General features: G+C 42.0%; 1 protein-coding gene across 2 annotated transcripts; it reads right to left on the bottom strand.

Moving 5' to 3' along the window:
* Window positions 1-500: 500 nt before the first annotated feature.
* LOC131230898 (uncharacterized protein At5g39570-like) lies at window positions 501-8,874 on the bottom strand. 2 transcript variants are annotated; one of them, XM_058226929.1, is made up of 3 exons: window positions 8,082-8,874; window positions 7,735-8,051; window positions 501-835 (listed from the first exon to the last, which is right to left on the bottom strand). In XM_058226929.1, exons 1-3 carry the CDS (start codon window positions 8,761-8,763, stop codon window positions 758-760), a joined length of 1,077 nt encoding a protein of 358 aa, XP_058082912.1. In that variant the 5' UTR covers window positions 8,764-8,874; the 3' UTR covers window positions 501-757. The 2 variants fall into 2 exon arrangements, with proteins under 2 accessions (XP_058082912.1, XP_058082905.1); XM_058226922.1 differs by having other exon boundaries at window positions 7,735-8,874.
* Between the last annotated feature and the right edge of the window lie 4,465 nt (window positions 8,875-13,339).

The following is a 13,339-nucleotide window of genomic DNA, read 5'->3' as shown; positions in this document are numbered from 1 at the left end:
GTACTTGGATTTTTCTCCTCCATTTTTAATTTAGAGAGAGAGAGAGAGAGAGAGAGAGAGAGAGAGAGAGAGAGAGAGAGGAGAACAAGTTGGACCGGACCACTTTGACAAGAGTCGGCCTGGTGGACCAACTCAGCAAGACTCAGCCGTATTGCCCAAGTCCAAGTTGGCCTGAGTTTTGCCTGACTTGTAGTCTCCAACCAGACCATTTCCTCATTACCCTTAATTCTAACAACCAAGAGTTAGTTCACCTCATCTCATTTTAGTTAATCATAAATTCATAATTATGCATTAGAGATATGGCTGTTGGTTATATCAACACCTTTTTTTTTAATCCTTACCTAAAGGAAATATGATCACTAAATACAAAATTAAGGTTCACTAAAATAAGATGAACTCATTTTTTAGGCATCTATCAAACTGGCCCTAAGAGTATATGAAAGCATTGATGTGAGAAAAGGAAGCTCTGATGTTTCGGACTTGATGCAAATCACACACAATTTCAATTCTACGAGTCCGTATATATAATATAAAAAAGAGTGATGTAGTTAAGGAAGCTCATCCAAGCATAACAATGCAGTGTTTAGGATTTATTCAAAGCACACATTTCCACAGATAAAAAGTTGAACTGGCTCCATAGGTAAGAAGACACACATCATAAACAAAACACACGGAACTAAGGACCACTTGCCCCCCTTATTTAGCTAGTTCTATGGGGGCCATTGGGCCATGCCAACCATAAGAGCGAATGATCTGGTCACTCGTCATCATCATACTTGCGGTGGTGGTGCTTGTGATGGTGGCGCTTCTTTTCCTCATCATCAGAGTTATCACCCTGCCAGTTCATTTAAAAGGAATTAATCATACAAAAGCATATCTGCAACAGTGCTACCATCCATTGTTGACATGCAGAGATTTTAGTAATCAAAATTCATTCTTTTGAGATGCAGAGATTTTAGTCATTTAAATTCATTTTCAATCAAGTATGCAGTTCCAGTAAGAATGATCACATCATGATTAGTAGCTATATGATGCAGCCCATCTCCATCGGTGAGCTTTTAGAGTACTCAGACAGTTCTTTATAAAGTGTATGCATTAACTAAATATTTCAATATTTTCGGGAGCCTGACTGATCCATTGAGCTTTCAAGGCACGCATACCAGATTTTGAGTTTTAAAGGAAATATAGCAGTCTGATTTTCATGACTATCTGGAACAGAACAATGCATATAAGATCAGACAGAAAATCATAATGAACTTTGGATGGTCATCACTCTAAGAGTTGTGCAACTAAGCAGCTGATTTACCCGACAAGGGCACTTGGAGTTGCCAACGTGGCAGCACCCACAGCCCATCCCCGGTGGGTTCAAGTGTTTATGTGTGAAATCCCAATCCATGTCATCATCTTCCTCATCCCATTTGTTCCTTGCAGCAATTCCCTGAATGCCTTGCTGGCTCCCGGGATCGAGGCTGGGATCAGAGTTCATCTCCTCCACTGAAATCAGGAATGGCTTGTCACCTATGATGTGAATCTTTACCCTCTCCTAATTTGTCTGCATCAATCAGACTTTAACCCTAGTGGATTGATCCTGCTCCCATTACAGATAAAAGGGTTGACCTCCAGCACCTTGCCTTAACATTCACCGGTCTCCTTGATTGTCTCCACACATAACGAATACTCTGATCCATTTCACTTCATCTTTAGCCGACACCATCTCCGACCGTGGAGTAATTGTCATTATGTTAATGTCAGTTCGATTACCGCTTCTCCAAAGGTCCGCTGCCTCTTCCAACTGAAACTTGAAGAGAACATGGTTGTCAAGGAGTCTCAGCACCTGCACATGATCATGGCTATGTGATTGTGATTTTTTCCAACCTTTCAGCTTCAAAAGAAGCTTCTCTTCCACTTCTAAGTCAGTGGCTCCAAACAAGGTAGCTTTTACAGGGGTCTTTTTTGTCAGCTATTGCAGCTGAATCAACTATAGGCCCTCAGGCTACATTCGTCCTTGCTTCCTAAATTCGGAAACTGCTGATGAAGAAGAGCTTTGTCATAGCCCTCCTACCACACCAAAGAGAGCTGTGGATTTTCCTTGCCTCACCAAGGAGAGTTGCGGATTTTCATTGCCCCGCCCAATCTCTCCCAACTGGCAAAGCTCCCCACAACTTCCGTCTTCCCTCCATAGGTTTGCAATGTAATAACCAGACACAGGCACCCTTTTCTGCTATAGGACCATCTCTAGTCTTCACTCTTTTAAACATCCGGATTCCTAACACTCTTCCTTGGAACTCCAGCCATGAAGGCAGTTAATTACCTTGATGGCTTCTTCCCAGAACTTGTATTGTCTATGATTCAAAGAAGATCCATCTTGGGAAGAAAAATATCCTTCACCTTACTGCATTCCTCAAAGATTGGGAAAATTGAATGTTAGAGATGAAAGAGTCGTGAGATAGTCATCAAGGCTCTTCTTCCTCACCGTTGTCCACCCCAACTCTATTTTGGTTTCTCTCCTGTCCATGGTTCAGGAGCTTATATGTGCACCAAACCTTGGTAGGCTAGAACAGGTCGCATCAAGGAGTATATCCAGACAATTATGCAGTTAACGTTCTAAAAGATCCTTTCTTATAGAATACTAAATTAGGATGGGGAGAGAAAAGAATCACTAGAGCAAGGACTGGCTTGCTTTCCCTCAAGGAAATGGATACAATTGGCAATAACAAGAGATGTCCTCAATTCACCTTTTTTAGAGTCTTCAACCAAGTTTGCAGCTCCAGAAATAGCAGCAGAAATGGTTGGATCCCTTGTTTAATGATGAAGCTTCTCTTCCATGGGGCCCTACACAACATAGAGGCCAAAAGAAATGGCACTTTTTGAGTCACCATCAATCATAAGTGGTAACATGACCATTGAATGAATCCCAGATGAGCTTAATGCCTGTGAAGGTAGCTTCCAGCTCTGCTTTGTTTGAATAACCAACTCCCATCAGACCAGACAATGCCATCCTAACCACTCCCAATCCAGAATGATTTGGATTCCCAAACGAACACCCATCAACTGTTCAATTTAAAAAATACCAGCAGGCAGCAACTTCCATTCAATTTTTTTATTGGATTCTCTACTGAAGTCATTTATAGCATCGCACCAATCTTTTAAGAATTCTAATTTCCCAATGCCACAAAACTCTTTTGCTGCAAGACCCCATTCCACCAAATTGGAAATAGGAAAGAGGTAACCTTCAAACATTCTTTTATCATGCTAAGGCCAAATGCCCAACATAATAGCAATATAGAATGTGCAACCATCAACCAAAGCATCTTCCTTCTCTGACAAAAGGCCCAAATTTCCAACTTAGCAATTGAACACCCACAGATGCAGGATACACCCGCTTGATCCAAATAGATGAAGGTCACAAGCCCTCAATGGGGTGTTTTATACCAGTATAGGGTTTACAAAGCGTGTGAATAAGATCTTGGGCCAGCAACTTCATGGTTGTTTTTAAGGGCTTTCCTTTCCTTTTTTTCATTTATCTCCAAACTCAAACAGCAGCAGCAAGCATATGTCACAGCGTTACAGAGTAACTTGATTACATTTACAAACGAAATCAATAGACTTCAGACCATTAATTGAATCAGATTGAATTACTTTGATACAGTCCGTTGAATGAGGGTGACTCAAACTGCAATGACCTAGTTCGCAGTACGAGGCAGGGGTGACCGGATTAGGTAACTATCATCTGAAACTTCACAATTTTCCATCTTAAGTTTAACCAACCATTTGACGTCCACCAACCATCCAATTCAGAGTAATTTCTTGTTATAGTGGGCCCATGGGTTTGGAAATTTTAATTTGAGGCAAGCGTATGCCGCGTGATAATTTCTGTGTGCATGTGCATAGAGCATCATACTCTGCAATAGTATCAAAGTTACGGGCTAACTCCTACAACAGTCACGACCACTTAAAAATGGCGACTCTTCAATATTACACATGGCATAATTGTAGGCAACTAAGGATGGCAATGGGCCGGGTCTGGACTGGGTTAAGGGTAGGCCCAAGCCTGGCCCGACTGAGAGACCCAAGGCCCAAGTCCAGCCCAAAAATTGGGTTGGGGTAAGAAGACTTGAGCCCAAGCCCAGCCCAAAAATTGATGGGGGCATACATATTCCCAAGCCCGGTCCACAGGCCTAGCTAATAGGTTCAAGCCCAGCCCAAAACTGGATTGGGCAGGCTACCCTGCCCATTGCCACCCTCAAGGGCAACCCAAACTGTTCAAATGGCCGAACCAATTTAGCACATGCATGACCGAAAAATTCCACCAAGAATATGATTGTAACCATCTATTTTTCCCTTCATATTTGAACTACTCACTATTTTACATTTAACCATTCATTTGATGGCCATGGTTAGGATTTCTTGATCAGTATGGTTTTAAAGACAATCCATCCTCAATGTGCCCCACAATTTAATGGTCTAGATAGCCATGCATGAGCACCACATGTTGGGACGATCTATCACCACCATTCTCGAAATGGTGAACTACCATAGGAGTCTACCTCCAAATTTTCTCCTTCCAATAGGGAGAGATGTTCGCATGCAGCACTTTCTTTCCCACCATGTCACTGGAGTAGAACATCCGCGCCATGAAAAAGTTAGGATACATCATTAAGATGTCTAAAGGCAAAAAACCAGGATATGGTCCACTTATTAGGCAGGCGATACAATCAATATCAATGAACAGCCAGTGGTGTGACTCACTGTGTGGTTGTGGACTGCATAATGGTCTGATTTTCACTCCAAGTGATCTTAAGTGTAACCCACCATTTGTCCGGTCAGGATGTTCTAAACGAGTGGCCCATTGGCGAAAAAGATAGCGTTGGATGAGAATTTGCGAACTAGAACACCTTCCTAAGAATTGCCAAAAGGAGATATACTAGTTGGTTAAAGAAAGTGATAGAAGCAATGGTGAAAAAGCTACAGGAGGGAGGGAGGGAGGGAGGGAGGGAGGGAATTGAAGTTCCTCCATGAAGATAGTTTCATGGAATGTCTGATGGCTGGGCTGTTGGGACTGTAGAAGGAAATTCAAGAAACTTCTACGTATTGGGAACGTGGATATATTTATGCTGCACGAATCCAAAATCATGGATGTGCCAGGCTGAGTTGCTGATGAGATTTGAGGCATGGCAAACAAAGATTACTCCTCCTTGCCTTCCGAGGCACTGCAGGGATAATTATAAATGACATGGAACATCGGTTCTATTATAGTGGACAATAGGAGAGAAGAATTCTCATTATCCTTGAAATGCAGGATCACTTTTTGCTGGAGTCTGACTTCAATGTATGATTCCAAAGACCTGTGATTAAGAATTATAATTACATGAAACGTTAATTTTATTATAGTGGAGGATGGGAGAGAAGAATTCTCATTACCCTTGAAATGCAGGAACAGGACACCTTTTGCTGGAGTCTGACGTCAGTGTATGGACCCAGCGATCGGAGATTAAGAAATGGGTCTGGGAAGAGTTGTCAAATGTTAATAGGAGTTGGCAGCTGTCATGGTGAGTAGGGGTAGACATCAACACTATCCGGTTCCGGCATGAGAAGTTGGGTAGAAGTTGGATCACAACTTCGTTGAGAAAGCTTGCTGAGTATGTTGATTCTAATGACTTCATTGACCTTCCGCTTGGTGAGATCAAATTCACATTAACAAACAATCAAGATCAATTAGTTATGTGCAAATTAGAGAGGGTGGTGTAGGAGATGGATTCTGATACAGAACCAGGATAAGACGAGTTTTCCATGGCTTTCTTTCAAGAATGTTGGAAAACAATAAAAGAGGTTATGTGTATTATGAAGGAATTTCAGGATACGACCATCTTGGCTTCTTGAATAAGGGTCTAAACTCCACTTTTTTATCTCTTTCCAAAGATTTGTGGATACAGCTAAGCTAAATCGTTAACACCAATTAGCTTCATTGAGGGTGTCTATAAGATTTTGTGCAAGACACTATCGTTGAGATTAAGAGAGGTTCTTCAGCTGATTAGCACGCTAGGGTTTTTGAGGCCTCCAAGACTTGATGTAGATATTAGAGTTATGAATGGGAGAGATTTGAGACTCGAATCATACACAAAATCACTCTGATACTATGTAGATTCGTGAAATTGATAGAAATAGAGAAAAGAAAAGAGAAGATGAGAGAAAAGGAGGATAGGAGAGTGAAATGGCTGCAATAGACCAACCTTCACACATCTCTACACCTCTTGTTTCATTAGGGTGTTCACTGAGAATGAGAAAAGTAAAAATAAAAATAAACCTTGCTTAAGGAATGTAAAAATAGATAAAACCCATGGGACCTAACTTGCACATTGAAGCCTAAAAAAAGGGTCCAAAGAGCCCACTCATGGGGCCATTCAACATTTAACACAATGCCAAACTAGCACGATTCTCAGATGCACAGTGAGAGAAGTAAAGCAGCAAAAAGAGAAACATAAGATCCAAAGCTCCCTGTTGGATGAAAAATAAGAAAATAATTACTAAATTGTCAAAAGGTTCTATATAGTAAAAGTATTCATTAAAACCCTATATTGGCAGATCTCCCAAGGAAATGTCAACCATCAATCCCCCCTCCATCTTTTTCTTAAGGATGTCAACCATCCATCCACCCTCCCTTTTTTACTAAACAGTGTCATCCATCCATCCCTTCTTAATAAAAAATGCTAAGTACTCGACTGAAACAGCTTACTTGGCCAACCAAAAAAAGATAAAAAGATAAAAGAAACAGCCTGAAATTTACTATTTTATGTCCTGTTATTTTGCTATTATAGCAGCCATTAAGAGAGACTATATGATACGTAGCCTGCATCTTTGTGCAATGTCTGCGTGTTAAAATTCTGACAACTGGGGCCCATGGTTCAATAATCCTGACCATTGCTCAGTTGAGGCCCATGATGAAGCAAGCTCCAAATCCCAGATTGGAAGATCACAACAATCAATATTAGAACTTTTTTTTTTCAGTTGAACGTGGACAATGGTTGTAATTCTCCTCCTAAACCATGTCGATATTTGCTTGCCAAGTAGATTTTTAGGCATGGTTTATCCATGGTGGGACACAACATACCAATGGTCTAGATCACAGAGCATGGATGCAGCTTGTCAGAAACTTGTGTGTATTGTGCAAAAATGTGGGCAGCATATCATATAATTCCTTTAAAAGCTACTGGAGTGGCTAATGCAATCCATAATGATGTGAGGGGTAACATGACCACATAATGCTAGTTAAGTTTCTAACAAGCAGTTTGTGAGAAGTTTCATAGACATGAGAAAGAGAGCGATAGCATTTACCATAACAGTAGAAAAAACAAATCAACCAGTACCAACCCACATAGTTTGACATATAATAAACATGGATCTGATGTTGGAGTATCACATCATCATCAACCCTTCATATCACAATTATCAGGAGAATGCAGCAGATAAAAAGAAGCAAGTATCAAGTCACTGCCTACCAAATTGACATCAGAAGAAGTTGTGCATCCATCATCAAAGAATACGGTTATATAATCAAATGAAAGCAAACAAGTGACTGTGACAACAATCTATCATCTATTTGACATTTTGGTTGTGCAAAATCGAAACCAAGCACTGAGTGGATCATGGCAACGGAACCCTTTCTGCTGATGTGAAATGGAGGGATTAAAAATAAAAATAAAAACAGAGAATAAATAGACAGAGAGTTGTACTCACATATTTAGGGCGACTTCCATACCCTTCTTCCTGACCAGGATTATTGTAACTGGACTCCTGAAACCTGCGAGGCGGCTCCTCCTCCTGCTCGTATCCAGATCTCCCGTAAGCAGGCCTTCGAGGCGGCTCCTCCTCCTCCTGCTTCTGCTCATATCCAGATCTCCCATAAGCAGGCCTTCGAGGTTCATCCTCCTCTCCAGGTCGCTCATAAGTGGGCCTCCCGTAAGTAGGTCTCGGAGGAGGCTCCTCCTCCCCGTACTGCTCATAGCTGGGCTTCTGGTAATCAGACTGTTGGTAAGATGGGCGCTCGTAATCAGGCTGTTTGTAAGATGGGCGCTCGTAATCAGGCCTTTCTAAAGACGGGGGCTCGTAATCAGGCGTCTCGGTCCTCCTCCGAGGAGGATAATCCTCCCCATAACGGCTGGGACGTTCCGAATCCAGATCGTCCACACGTTTGGGAGGAGGATAATCCTGCCCATAACGGCTGGGATGATCCGAATCCAGATCGTCCACCCGTTTGGGAGGATGATAATCCTCCCCATAACGGCTGGGAGGATCCGAACCCAGATCGCCATCCCGTTTGGGAGGAGGATAATCATCCCCATAACGGTTGGGAGGATCCGAACCGAGGCCATACTCAAACGAAGAAGGAGGAGGATCGTCCTCCCGGCGTTGGGGCTTCCCACTGTATCCGTAGGCAGAGGTGTTCATCCCGGGTTGGAAGCCAAAATCGTCAGATCCTTGCTGCTGAGGTTGAGGATGATAGCCATGGGAGGGCTTAGGCTGAGAAAAACCGTAGCGATCGTCGTGGCTGTAGTCATCTCCGTAAGCTGAAGAAGTTTGAGAGTAGGAAGAGGATTCGGGGCGTTGGTAGTCGATGGGGTAGCAGGTCTCCTCACATGGATGTATGGGTTGCCCGTAGTTGATGACTATATCGTAACCTCCTCCGTATGGGGTCGGATCGAACGCATCAAACTCATCAACATCGTCGCCACCTCCTTCTCCTCTTCTCCTATCGAAGTAAGACATCTCTTCCGATCTGATCTGCTACTACGGTAGAAGAGATCCTCCCACCCTTTTATAACCATTAGCCTTTCAATGGGTCCTCCATCCGGACGTGGATTGGGCCACGTGCCGTTGTCCCCGTCGGTTCGGATATGAGGCCGATCGAGTATGGACGGGAAGCGGATTGGCTGGTGTACCTCACAGCTGTATTGACGTCCGCAAGTTCTGTGGGTATAATCATGAATCATGAGGTATATGTTATATCTAAACTGTTCATCCATTTAACGAACTCGTCTTAAGGCTTGAGAGGAAAAATAAGACAGATATAACAATCAAGTGGACCGCATTGAAAAAAGCAGTGGGGGATTAACGTCTACCATTGAAATTCTTTTTTGGGTCACAGAAGTTACGGATCAATATGAAATTTATTTTTCCTATTAATTCAGGTATTTGTGAACTTATGAACAGATTGGATGGAAAATAAACGTTATGGTGGGCCCTACCAATTTTTTAACGGTGAAAATCATTATCTCCGCTATTATCTATGGTGTGATCCATATGATCTTTGGATATAATTTATTTTTTGAATAATTCTTTAAAATGATATCTAAAAATAGATGAACGGTGTAGGTATAATAAATAATTCACTGTAGGGGCCATGTAACTTTGATCTCCTTTGAACCGTTCGTGGAGCTCGAGGAGCGTCGGTGCTCGTCTTCGCACGACACGTACCTACAGCAGCTATGTAGCTGGTGTGGGTACACTAGCCAGTCCGCTTCCGTCTGGACGCGGATTTGCCGACTCGCATTCGGTAGTGACCCCTCGGGTACCGACGTTGTCTTGGAAAAGCCACGAACAGGTTGGAAGCGTATTTAACGCCAGGTGTTAAAAGCTTCTACCTTACTCCCTTGTAATGGGGAACGGTTTGGCTACGCCCCCCGCCACTAGCCCCGTGGCTGGTGGTCGGTGCTATGTGGGCCCCAACATGATGTGTGTGTTTCGTCCATTCCGTTCATCCATTTTTACTGATCATTTTAGGGCTTTATCCTAAAAATGAGAGGGATATAAATCTCATTAGGACCACACCACATCAAAACAATAGTGATTGGATATCCACCATTAAAATCCTCCTCAGGCCCACTGTATTGTTTATTTGACATCCAATATGTTGATTAGGTCATACAGGCCTAGTTGAAGGGAAAAAAACAAAAATCAGCTTGATTCAAAACTTTCATGACTGCCAAAATATTTTTAATGGTGGAACCATTCAATACTGTTTCCTGTAATATTGTCCCCTTGAGAATGTGATATACCTATTTTTGGTCTCATACCATAAAATGATATGTGAAAATAGATGGACAGTACGAATGAAACACATACATCATGGTGGGCCCATATAGCACCGACCACTGGCCATTGGCTGGCATCAGGGGAGTAGCCAATCCATTTCCCTTGTAATGTTGGAAGATTGGCTGGTGTACCACACACTAGCTATATAGCTGCTGTAGGTACGTGTCCTCCTAAGGCCAGCACTGACTTTCCACGAGCTCCACGAGCTCCAAAGTTGTACGAGCAGTTCAAAGGAGATCAAAGTTACATGGCCCCACAGTGATGTATTTATTATATCTACACCTTTTATCTATTTTTAGATATTATTTTAGAGCATTATTCAAAAAATGAATCATATCCAAAGATCATATGGACCGCATAGATAATGATTTTCACCATTAGACAATTCGCAGGGCCACCCTGACGTTTATTTTCCATCCAATTTGTTCATAAGGTTACAAAGACCTGAACAAAGACGAAAAACAAATTTTATATTGATCCAAAACTTCCATGACCCCAGTAAGGGTTTCAATGGTAGATGTTCAATCCCCCGATGCTTTTTTCAGTGTGGTCCACTTGATAGTTAGATTTGTCTTATTTTTCATCTCAAGCATTAAGATGAGCTCGCCAGGTGGATAGACAGTCTGGATATAACACATACCTCATTATCAGACCCACATAACTTGTTGATGTCAAGACAGCAGCTATATAGTACACCAGCCAATCCACTTCATGTAATGTTTATTTGCCATCCTAACGGAGTTTTTTTTTTTTTTTTTGTTAGCTTGTTAGTACACCCCACTATCAGTTCATACATCACTCGTGGCTTCAGATGTTGTTTCTTTCGATGGTTCTTGTGTTGGTATGTTGTTGAAAGGGATAATTTGATCAGGAAAATATTTGAAACAGAGAATTTGAAGATTTCCAACATAAAAACGACTGGTTGACCTGTGCCCAAATATTCAAGATAAAAGGATCACAATTACAAAGAGACAATACGTTAAGCACTCACTTACCTGGTACAAATGTGCAATCCCTACTTCACAAGATCTAATTAACTTATGAGAACCGAGATTAGCTCTTACATACCAATGATGCAATAGTGTGCATGTAATGCCGTGTCAAATGTAACGTTAATGGCAAGTTATAGTTTTGGTTGGATAGATTCACCTTAACTGACCATTTGTCATGCGTGGAACTGATTAATCCAAGTTTCTGATGAACATGATTCAGCTATGTCAACAAGTCACTAAGCATACATTTGAATAGATCAGGTGTTGAGTGTTATGTATGCGATGTAATGTATGTTGAATTGTGATGTTGGGTTGTATGCAATGCTTATGACAAATAAGGAGTTAATCAATTGAATCTCTAATGGACATTATCCAATTATATCAGTATGCCACATAGCATATGTCCGAGCCAAGTAAGTGTGAGAGGTGATATAATGTAATATAAAAATGATGAATTAGATAAGCAAGGGGTTGAGAGGGAAATGAGTGTTGCACTATGCTAATGCTATGCTGGATGAAGCTAATTTAATATTGAATGGTCATATTAACGATTGTGTCGCAAAGGCTGGATTAAATGGTTTAGATTAATACATGGATTGTTCAAGAGTCTAGCTTAAACTCGGGTTTATACCAGGACCTTGTTATTGGTTACTGTCATTGCAAGTATGATGATTCAATAGGTGATGTTGCGCTCGAGTTCAACCCTGTCCATGCCGAGTCGATTAAGTTGAAATATGTCAAGCTGAGTCATAGTCTATTTGAGTTTCTTAGTATATGTTGTTGGGTCTTCCCTTCGATTTGGACCTAACCTTACGCATGCATGTTGATGCCTCAGCTTGTAGTGGTGTTGAGATTGTAAATACTAGCTTGTATTGCATCGAGTTGGGATAGGTCATCGACTTGGTAAGTATCTCTTTGCTTGCTCATTTTCCTAAGTCCCATTAGAGTCATACTAGGATCATTCTTAGTTTTTGTTTTACTGATTTGATTATAGTGAAACTATTTTCTCCAAGTTGGGAATCCACATCTTGTGGTCAACCGTGTGGATTGTCTTAGTGGAGGATTTCTAATTCTAGATACAAGTCTTGGAACCTATTTTCGGGTGCACGTTTTAGCCCATCTCGAAATTGTAAGGTAAAGAATCTTCTTAATCACTCGATCAAGTTGTTCTTGGGCATTTGGATGTTTCTCACTGATTTGAATATGTCAGATTTGTTTTATCCAACTTTTTATATTTCAATCCTATACCGATAGAGTTCATTAGGATATAATTAATCCTACTCTTTTGTACGTAGCATTTGGGCTTGATTAGGTGTTAGTGCTCCTTAGTGACCTTTTATTAAGTTAGAAGTTGGTTCACCTCTAAGGCAAGGATCATCCTTCAAGCTTTTCTACATCATAATGGTTAGTCTAGTTCATCTATTTCATTAATTGCCTAATATAACATGTTATGGGAAAATCTGAGCCGAATCTAACAAAGGCCGACTTGAAGAAACCGATGAGCAGAGCCTCGGCGTAATAGCACTACATCTGAACCGACCACACTTCCGAACTACGATTCTAAAACTAGGGTCTGGAAGAGAGAAAGATTGGGCCACGCCAATGTCTGGAACTCTCATCCGAAGAACTATGGCCCTGGATCGCGCGTCTGAACTTTGACACTAGCCTGGAACCTGGAAGAAACCAGAATACGCCCGACCCATCGACTCCAATCAGTGGCTCAGAGGTCGTAAGCGAGGCCCGGGTCAGATGAGAATATGGCGTTATATGTCCGACTCATAGGCAAGAGTCGGAGAGCTAGTAGTCGGTGCTGATACGAGTCATCCGAGATCTGACCAACACTAACTCGCTTATGAGCTCGGAGGGTTGTGGGCTAAGATCAGCTCGGATGCACACATGGCCGAGGATCACGCTAAAGGAACAACCCCAACAAGGCATGTTGGAGAGTTGCCCGGTGCACGATCTAAGGATAATGGCTGACATCAGCGCACGCTCGATGGAAGAGATCATGCCGAGATTGACAGCCATGTCCCCTTTGATCCACAGGTATAAATAGGAGATGAATCCATTGGAACAAGGACAGAACATTTGGCATTCTAAACCCCCAACTACACTACTTAGACCCAGATTCCTAGCCTGACTTTGGCATCGGAGGGTCTCTTGCTCTAGCCAGGGTCTCCTTTGTCCTTCTCTTATGCAGGTTCATAGGGCTCAGAACTAGCCACCGGTGCTTGGTTGAAGTAGCCAGATTTTTGCAT

This window comes from Magnolia sinica, chromosome 2, assembly GCF_029962835.1.
Source record: "Magnolia sinica isolate HGM2019 chromosome 2, MsV1, whole genome shotgun sequence".
Taxonomy (NCBI): Eukaryota; Viridiplantae; Streptophyta; class Magnoliopsida; order Magnoliales; family Magnoliaceae; genus Magnolia; species Magnolia sinica.
This window is presented reverse-complemented; position numbering and strand designations above follow the sequence as displayed.